The 9,994-nt window shown below is 37.3% G+C and overlaps 2 protein-coding genes across 3 annotated transcripts in view; one reads left to right on the top strand and one right to left on the bottom strand.

Moving 5' to 3' along the window:
• uspl1 (ubiquitin specific peptidase like 1) overlaps positions 1-7,190 on the bottom strand; it is a 19,625-nt gene extending 12,435 nt beyond the window's left edge. Inside the window, exons 1-2 of one of the 2 annotated variants that reach the window (XM_007554498.2) lie at positions 6,346-6,485; positions 6,159-6,211 (exon numbers count right to left, since the gene is read on the bottom strand). In XM_007554498.2, the coding sequence (XP_007554560.1) occupies positions 6,159-6,204 (46 nt within the window). In that variant the 5' untranslated portion in view covers positions 6,205-6,211; positions 6,346-6,485. Of the gene's footprint in view, positions 1-6,158 lie in introns of both variants that reach the window. The other variant, XM_016672903.1, reaches the window with a different exon arrangement.
• hmgb1a (high mobility group box 1a) lies at positions 5,629-9,475 on the top strand. The gene is made up of 5 exons (XM_007554511.2): positions 5,629-5,737; positions 7,963-8,123; positions 8,250-8,395; positions 8,502-8,676; positions 8,769-9,475. The coding sequence occupies exons 2-5, from the start codon at positions 7,977-7,979 to the stop codon at positions 8,901-8,903; spliced, it is 603 nt and encodes a 200-aa protein (XP_007554573.1). The 5' UTR covers positions 5,629-5,737; positions 7,963-7,976; the 3' UTR covers positions 8,904-9,475.
• The last annotated feature ends 519 nt before the right edge of the window (positions 9,476-9,994 follow it).

Below are 9,994 nucleotides of genomic sequence, written 5' to 3'. Positions count from 1 at the left end.
CTCTGGTAGAGGACCCGAGCTCAGAGGATGAAAGAGACCACCCGCGGAGGGTGAGAAGGGAATTTTTTTTTTTTATAATTTTTTGTGGCTTTTATTTATATGGAATCTGTTTAAGAACAGATAGGTGGGGGTGGGGGTGGGATTGGGTCTACATATGTCGCTCACTGTGTGTCTACTTCCATTGTGCCTTAACTCCCCCATCACACATTTACAACACACTCACAGACACGCAAACTCACACACAAACACCTCCCTTAACCCAATCCCACCTCTTGCACTCGCCCTCCTCCCTTAAGCCCCTCCTGTATCTGCAGCTCTCCTATCCTCTATTTTCCTCTTGATGACAAAATGAATTTGCATATTTTTCCCAGGGAGTGCTCATTAGAATGCATAAACATGAGCCAGCTATAGCTTTCTGCCGTGGCATCTCCTGATGCAAAGGGAGGCACAGACAGGCAGCATCGCAGGAAGACATGTGGCCTGAGTCTGGGTTGTGATTGGCATTTGAAATTAGTTCATCCTTCTCATTTTTAATTCAAGGATGTGAATAAAGTCTTTGTCAGCCATTTTTCTTTGTTTCTAAATATGCTATTAGAAAGAATAATATCCATTTGAATTAGTTTGTTGCAATGCATAAAGACATCAGGGATAAGCACCAATTATAAAAATAACATATGATTATATTTAGAAGATCATGACCAACTCCCTTTCTTGTTTAAAGGGACAGAGAAAAAGGTTCTTACATTGTATGAACAAAAAAGGTTAAGCAACAAGAAAATATTGCAGCAGGCCCTAATAGCTTATTTGTGAAAAGTTTAACTAATGTTTTCATATTTTTAAAAAATCCATATTTGATTTCAGATCTAAAGAGCAAATTTTGATATTAGATTTGTGCTAATAAAACTTCAGTGGTGCCTGCCACTTGGTGTACCGTCCAGCACCAAATGTTTTGTTTTGTTTCAGAGTTAGATCCAAAAATGGATCAGCTTTGGACTTTGAACCTAATTTACAGTAAGGAACCAACCTATGTTATAAATGAACAATAAAAAAGCTAATTTTTTATACTGAAAATTTGCTATTAATTCTCTACTGTGGCAGCAATTTGAATGAAGAGTTTTGCAATATTTTGCTGTGACATTAGTCCTTAAATTCTAGAAAAGTTCTTTGCTAACAGTTGTTCTTATGTGATTTGTGTGCAATTGTCTGAAATTTCAGAACTGAGTCCGTCATCATGCTCAGGTTTTGGACCCGATCAGTAGCTTAGCTGTGAAAACTGAAGCTGTTTGCTGACTCTTGGTCCCTCCTTCTTCAGGCAAAAATTAAATACTTCAGTTTTGTTTTTATATAACCTAAAAAAAAAAGCTGTCATACCTATACAATGATTTGTCCTAACACTTGGGTTCAAAGTTACCTGGTGACAATGAAATATGTATCATCTGCATAACTATGGTAACTAAAAGTGCCAATAAAAATAATTCATCCTCTTGGATATTTTTCTTATTTATTGCTTTTACAAATCAAACATGATCAACACACTTTGGCTCTGAACATCCCCGGGAGTTCAGTTAAATACATCATCAAGGAATTCTAAATTATATGGATGGCACATTTGTAAATCTGCCTAGATCAGGCCATCCTCACAAACAGAGAGCGTATGCAAGAAGGGGACTAGTGAGGAAAGCCACCAGTACATCTATGAGTATGTTGAAGGAGTTACAAGCCCCATCAGCTGAGATGGAAGAAACTACATACAGCAGTTGTTGCCTGAGTTTTTACCAGTCAAAGCAGCAAAGAAGCCACAGTTGGAAAAAAACTTATATGAAGGCTCGACTAGAGTTTGGCATCAAACAAAACGCTAAGTTTGGTGGTCACCAAACACCGCACATGACCACGAACAAACCACACTCACTGTGAAACACGGTGGTGTCAGCAGCAAACCCTGGAAGGCTTTTTAAGAAGATAAAATGAATTCAGCAAAAATATAGGGAAACCCCAAAGGACAATTTGTTTTCAAATGCAAGAGCTTCAGAAAACATTTATTTTCCAGCAAGACAACAATCTGGAGCATTCAGCTAAAGCTACACTGAAAAATGCAACATTTTGTTGATCTTGATTGTAACATGACAAGAGTTGTTTTTTTTTTTTGTTTTTAGCAAAGCTCAAACTGCATAATTTGTGTATTAGAAAGTGTTGCTTTTGATGTCTGCTTATCACAACAGCAAATACAGAAACATGACCTTTTCAGAATCTCTTGATTATGCAATTAATTCAGCAAGTGTAACAGCAGTATATCAATTTCTGATTTGAAGTTGTTTTGAAAAAATTGCAACAGTCACACTTAGAATAATAAAAACATGAACCCCTATCAACTATGCATAATATATTACAGAACTGAGGCAAAAATATTAAACAATACAAGAGTTCTATTGTTATTAAATCATTCCTACACATGAATCACAACATATTCAAATACATTTAAACTTACAATCTGTTTTACTAACTCATGCCTTATTGGGTTTTAATAGCTTATTAAAGTTGATTTTACGTAATCACATATCCCAGGTTAGCATATGAGGTGTCCTCTAACTGATAGGTCAGTGGTTAAATCTCCTAATCATCCATGAGACATGGTGCAAAAAACTATAACCCTACTTATTTTGGATACATTCACTCAAGTGAAAAGAAAGACAAATAAAGCTAATGCTACATTTTATATACAAATTTTAATGCACAAACATATTCCAAAGTGCTCAGGGGATCACTCTAATAGGGATGTGAGAAGTATACGATCCAAACCCCAAATTATTCAAACCCAGATGTAGATTTAAAGGAAAGGCTGAGAAAACTGAGAAGTTTGCTTTCTGACAGGAAGTGATGGGAGTGGGGGGAATAAAAAAAAGGAAAAATGACTGTCAATCATTACCTGTCGGTCTTGGTTATCAAGCAGAGATCAGCGATTTTCACTAAATTAGCACTTAAATTCATGCAAGAATGAGAATACCAACCAGATATATCATACATGGTCATATTCTGTGCAGTATGATTCATTGTAACTAGACAGAGAGTCACTGTCTTCTTATATTTGAGGTTTGTCAAAAGGGGTCTCGGATTCAAAATTTCTGCCTCAGGTCAGCAGCATTGTAACTCCTAGGATGTTGACAAGACCTCTGATACCTTGAAAATAAAAAAGAGCATCATTTTTAAATATAATCCCTCCCTAAGTTTCAGCAGCGCAAAAATACAATCAATTTCACATAAATATAACAACAAAGTGAATACTTTTTGGATAAAAAGGTACTCTCTAAATCTCCACAAACTCAAAATGTAATACAGCAATATGAAAATGGTATTAATTCAGAAAAAAAAAAAAAAAACATTCTAATTAGTTTTATACACCTTTTCCAATATTCAATGGAAAAATCTGTCTGTATAACAATCAAACTCTTTTTAAAATTCACTGTTTCCACTGGTATTTTAACCTAATTCTCTTAGGTTGGAAGTTCTTCTTGCTGCCAGCCTAATTTTTCCACTCCCTCAAAGGAGTCTTAATCAGATTCAAGTTAGTTCTCTACTATGCATTCAAAAACAAAAACAAAACATGACTTCTAGTTGTTGGTAAACTGAAAATATCACTTTAAAACTAAATCTACTAGGGGTATGAATAATTTTGACTTTCAATTAAACCTATTTAAATAATGATAGAAACAAAAACGACAGCATCCAAAATAAACATGCTGCTGCATAAAAATGATTCCTTTCAGGTGAGACTTAATCAGATTCAGTTTTACTTCTTATTTACTCTTTAGTATCTAGACCTGTCTTTATCAGGAATAAGTATCTTTCAGTCAGCTACTGTACAGTGCCTTGCAAAAGTTTTGAACTTTAGCACCTTTTGTTGTGCTACATCAAAACTTAATTGTATTTGTTTAAAGTTTTATGTGACAAACCAAACTCAATTAGATCATAATTGAACAGAAAGTGATATTCAGTTCCAGTATTCAATACTTTTCAAATAAAACTTTGAAAAGCATGGCATGTAAATCATGCAAATGTTTTCAGCCCCTTTAGCTATCAAGCAATGGTGGACACAGAAAACTTGTGATGGAATTATTCTGGACTGATGAGACCACAAATGAACTTTTCAGCCAACATGCAAAGTGCAATATGTGGCTGAAACGCAACACTGCACAGCAACCAAAGCACACCAGAGTGAAACATGGTGGGTGTAGCATCATGCTGTGGGGTTGCCTGAGTCAAAATATGAGAGGATGAATGGAGTTAAATACAATATTTTTATACAATAAAAATACATAAATAAATGGCCAAATGTTTCCCTTCCAGCAGGACAACAATATACATCCAGAGGAGTCAATAGAACAGTTTAGATTAAGGTATGTGTTTTAAAGACCAGTCAAAGTCCAATCTAAACCCAAATAAGGACCTGTGGCAAGACTTAGAAACTGATTTTCACAGCTTTGTTCCACTCAATGTGACTACAGTTTGCTAAAAAGAATTAGAAAGCACATAAACGTGCCCATACTCCAAATACCTTGCAGCTATAACTGCAGCAATACGGGGTTCTACAAAGTATTGGCTATTGGGGTTGAATACAAATGCATGCTACAAATTTTCAGATTTTTAAAAAGTTTTATTTCCCTTTTGAAATTGTGCCACCCATTTTATTAATCTGACACATAAACTAAATTATGTCATAAAATGCATTGAGATTTGTAGTTCAAACAAGATAAAATGTGATAAAAGTTCAAGGGGTATGAATACTTTTTCAAAGCATGCTCAAAATGTCAAACAAAATCTATTTTTCAATGAGAAAAAATAATTTTGAGAATGGTTATCCTCTGAATATATTAATCACTATTTGATGGGTGCCGTTATATATTTGAATTAATTTAAATACATGGTTATATGTAAAATATTGCAAAAGGCAAAATATATGTATCCTGATAGTAAAATATGTTGTATTTGCTTGAGAGAGGGCAAGAAACTGGTGTAAAGTTCAGCAGCTGTGCTAAGTGTCCCTATATGATGGTCTATAAATCAGGAACATTGGGGTATTCAGGCACATATACAGAAATATTATTATGTTTTCATTTTAGAGCAAAAATCATGACATTGTTCCTTATCTAGTGGATGCCTGTCACGTAGAGGACGACTAACTACTTAATAGTAACCTTTAGATTAGAAACCGCAATGCTCCTTATACGCATTTTTAATAGCGTAATTTGCAAATAAGCTCAGGTGCATTGAATGGAATGCACCGTGGAGTCGTTAGCTTGAGAAGAGTAAAGCCCCTCCAACACGGCCGCGCAACATTTAGCAGTCGCCCCGTTCATCGTTTATAAGCGCTCCGCGTTCTCTCATTCATTTAGCTCGCCTACTGTACACTGTGCTCAACGTAGTGAATTCAATACTATGGCAAACACACTACACTACTACCAGCTTCAGCAGCATGCTCGGAACTCTAATGTTTTTGTATCCACCCGCCTCACAAAACTTCGGTGACGTTTCACAAAAGAGGGCCAATGGGACCTCGTCTTCTATTAGGACAATGAAAAGCCTCTGACCAATCCGAGGAGCCGCAAAGCGGGCGCTGGCCAATGGCGTGGAAGCGCCGTCGAGAGTAATGTTGAGCGAGCTGAAGACTGAAGACACTGCGTATCGCCTGTGTTCTCTCATAGACAGCCATTGCAGAGCATTGAGATCCAGCGATAGTCAGTTGGTAAGTATTGTACACACGAATATTTTAAGTGTTTCAAATGATGAAGATGGAGATAACAATCCTAAACATCTTACTTATGTGTTTGCCTTGATCAAACATGAAACGATCTTGTGTTTTTTAAATATATATATTTTTCAGAAAAGCTTTAAAAATAACAGCAAAATAGCCGGCTTTAATCGGGTAACATCACATTACTCTGCTTGAGAGTGGAGGGCAGACGCTCTGTTTAAAAAAAGAAGAAATAAAAATTAACCTTGGTTAAATTCGACGAATATTGCGTATTTTGGTAAATACGAATAATTTTGTATATTACAGTCATCCTGTTTTAAAGAAATGAAGTCGAAACAAGTTGTAGTTACCGTGTAAAAATTCAAGAATGTCTAGCGGACAACACGATAGGCGACAATGGTAGAAGACTCACCGTTAGCTAGCCATTGCAGTGCATTGCGAAGCTGAACGCCTGTCATGTGAAGACTGAGAAGAGTACAGATCCGAAATAAAGCCATAAAAAATCATAAAAGCACAAGAAAAATGAAGACCATCTCAAAATATGTTCGGATGATTATTTGTTTGTAAAACGTCACCCGAGAAGATAGTGAAAAAATTACCTCACGATCTGCGCTTTACTGTAATGGCTGACTGTATTCGCATAGGAAACAAGGCAGAGAGGCAAATGGGAAGCCAGGGACAGAGGCGCAGTTCGCTTCAACTTTTTCTGGCCGGCTTTTCTCGAGAAATAAACCGACAACTATTAAATCTAACCGCGGCAAAATAAAGTTCAGTCTTTCGTGAATCGAATGACGCCTCCGGGGTATTTTTCCGACGTTTGGAAAGGGTTGAAATCGGGGCTTGAAACGAAGTAGTCGCCGCGGTCGCTCTGCCCTCTATTGCATGCAGTGCAATGGCTGTGCGCTGACACAAAGAGAAGGAGCCATATTCTCCATGTTAGTGGATGAAGACGAGCGGCCATTAGGAGCTCATAGAAACCCAGTCAGTAGCACAGCCCGCTCATAGACACAGCACAGACCCAATGTATTACTATACAAGGCGGCTAGTGCAATAGGAATCAATCGGGGGAAATATTTTGTCAGGATCGCCGGCTTTTTGGACGTGTTTGTCGCGTTGCAAAGCGAACTGGGAGGCGGGAGGAGACATTTGAGGGGGACTTTCTTTCATGAAGAAGGCATTCTCACAAAATGGAAGAAGAAATATTGCCGTCGTTGTTGACCTCCTTTTCCTCAACGAGAGCCTTATATGCGCCATTACTACTCCGCTCGACGCAGCTTAGTTGGGACTTACATCGGCTTTTAATGGGCGGAAAACGACACATTTTAGCAGAATTTTAAGCTTATTTAAATAAAAAGGAAAAAATCGGACTTTTAAAGGAGAAGTGTTTTATCACATTACAATGCATTTTTTTAGAATAATACGTTGAATAAGCACATTTTATTTAAAAATATCACTTTTTTTGTCGAACTTCTTTTATCAAATAAAAACATAAACTCATGTCAAGGAGGGGTTCTTTTTAGTCTTTTTTTTTTGTTTTAAATTCACACTACATTCAACATAGAGTTAGAGGGTTAATGCTTCTCAGCTGAACTTGCGAAAACTTTTTACTGACCAGAAAGTCAGTTCCTTTAAAAACATTTACGGGTTATTCTGAGTGACTTGACGTTTCTAAGGCATTTTGTAGCCGCTATAACAAGAACGCGGGCCAGTGAGTTTTATGTTTGGGGCCACCGTGCAGATTGCGTCAATAAATAAAGTCATTTTCACCGCATCAGCTCCGTCATTGCTGGGCGGTTTATTTTAGTGGACTGCGTTAAGTGGTCCTAACTCGGTTTGACAGCAGAGGGGCGGTGGGGGGGCTTCCGTTGATGCTCTCTTTTTATAGTAGGGCTTTCAGAGACTGGTGGAAGTGTAAACAAAATCACATTTCGATTTATTAATTAAAATGATCCAATCTAATATTTAAAAACACAATTTCAGAACAAATTTGGAGCACATTCTAGCATGCCTTTTCCTTTTGTTTTTTTGATCGATCAAATAATTTGAATTCTTTTTTGTTACTTTAATCCATTAATGAATCAAAAATAAGAATATTTAATAGCTGATATACGCATTGATTAATTTATTTTTTTTGTTTTCTAATGTGAAAGAAACAGGTGTATCTTTGGCATTTGAAGATACACAGGTAATTTGAACCTCAGTCATTTGTTTACTAGATACTGCCATCAAGATGGGGAAAGATCCAACTAAACCGAGGGGGAAGATGTCCTCCTATGCCTACTTCGTCCAGACATGCAGAGAGGAGCATAAGAAGAAACACCCTGATGCATCAGTGAACTTTGCGGAGTTCTCCAAGAAGTGCTCCGAGCGATGGAAGGTAGTGCAAGTTCATATTTCCTGCGCTTCTGTTTGCATTTAAATAAAACAACTTCAGGAAAACATAACAAATTAGTTTGTTGCAGATGGGGGGGGGTCAGTCATGACGTAACTTCTCTGCTTTCAGACGATGTCCGCCAAGGAAAAGGGCAAATTTGAAGACCTGGCGAAGCAAGACAAGGCTCGCTATGAGAGGGAAATGTTGAGCTACGTGCCAGCTAGAGGTGGCAAGAAGAAGAAGTTCAAGGACCCCAATGCTCCCAAGAGACCCCCGTATGTACCGCTTGTTAAAGTTTAACTCTTTAAGCCATTTTTTTTTTTTTTTTTTTTAATAACCGGCTCAATCTCATGTCTTTTGTTTTCCCCTTGTCTTCCACAGATCTGCTTTCTTCATCTTTTGCTCAGAGTTCCGCCCTAAGGTGAAAGGCGAGCAGCCCGGTCTCTCCATTGGAGATGTCGCCAAGAGGCTGGGTGAGATGTGGAACAGCACTTCTCCAGAGGACAAGCAGCCCTACGAGAAGAAGGCAGATAAACTGAAGGAGAAGTATAAGAAGGTAAACAAACAAAAGTCTCCTGCTTCAATGTGCTCTTCTAACTAAAGTCCAAGCCTGGTTTCATCGTGCGGATGTATTTTATTCCTTCACAGGACATCGCCGCTTACCGAAAAGTGGGCAGCAGCGCACCGGCGAAGGCCCCCGCCAAGGCCGAGAAGGATGATGACGACGACGACGAGGACGACGACGAGGAGGAAGAGGACGACGATGACGAGGATGATGATTAGAATGGCGGGCAATATATAGTGGTCATTTTCTTGTTTATAAAGCATTTAACCCCCTTGTCCACACTTCACTTGCTAAAAGAAAATACAATAGTAACAAAGGGGTAAAAAAAACAATAAAATAAATAAAACAAACAAAAAAATAATAATGCCAACATAAAGGCTGTGTATATCAGTTGTTTTTATGCTGTACAGTTTTTTTTTTCCCTGTTTTGTATAGTTAACACTACACAAGTATGGTGTCTGTATCCTTCTGCCAGTCTTATTTTCTTCCCAGTGGTAGTTTTTTCTAGACCAATATCCTACCTGGTACAGTCTAAAGGGGTGGGCTTACAGTATTTCCCTTAGCTAGCAGTGCACAGCACGTAAAAACGTCGGAGTTAGATCTGAGTGTTTCCTTCAGTTTTATTTTCCTTTATGTGTGTTCTTATTTCAAACAACATGTTATCAGAATTGACGTATCACAGTTGTTTTACTGATCTTTATGTACCACTGTAATCCTAAAAAAAATAATAAAAAAGCCTTGTTTATTGTTGAACTTTAAATTGCTTCTGATGTCAATAAACTTTTTTTTTTAAATAAAATCGATTTGTAGTGTGTGTTCAAAAAGTCTTATCCAGTATGACCTCCAGCACAAAGTTAAAATGAACTTGGGAGTGGCATGAAATATAAAAAAAATTATACTAAATATATATATATATAATATACATGTGTATATGCACATGTACATATATGTAATAGAGCAGATTATGCTGACTTATCAAGCCACATTAACCTTAAACCACCACCTCCTGTTAGATGGTATTTCTTTATAGTCATATAAACATGTTTCTTAACGGTACATTGAGTAGAACATATGAATTACTTTAAGTCACTGATCAGAAAAATTCCCTCGTGGTACAAACTGATGAAATATTTGAAAGATTATGAACCCCAGTCCAACCTAAGCAACCCCAAGCCTGAAGATGTTATTTATATGAGTCATAAAGCCACATTCCCTTTCATTAGGCTGTGGAACATATCCTTAAATCATTGGCTATAAAAGCAGGTATGAAACATCCTGCACTGAAATGTGATCGGTGAGAAACCAAAAT

This window comes from Poecilia formosa, unplaced genomic scaffold, assembly GCF_000485575.1.
Source record: "Poecilia formosa unplaced genomic scaffold, Poecilia_formosa-5.1.2 Scaffold3, whole genome shotgun sequence".
Lineage (NCBI taxonomy): Eukaryota > Metazoa > Chordata > Actinopteri > Cyprinodontiformes > Poeciliidae > Poecilia > Poecilia formosa.
Note: the sequence above shows the minus strand (reverse complement) of the source record. Positions and strands in the feature narration are given on the sequence as shown.

Excerpts from the sequence above, each read along its gene's own strand:
- hmgb1a (XM_007554511.2), top strand. The coding sequence starts at position 7,977 with ATGGGGAAAGATCCAACTAAACCGAGGGGGAAGATGTCCTCCTATGCC. Across the intron at positions 8,124-8,249 it reads AGTGCTCCGAGCGATGGAAG|ACGATGTCCGCCAAGGAAAA; the intron begins GTAGTGCAAGTT and ends CTCTGCTTTCAG. Across the intron at positions 8,396-8,501 it reads AATGCTCCCAAGAGACCCCC|ATCTGCTTTCTTCATCTTTT; the intron begins GTATGTACCGCT and ends TGTCTTCCACAG.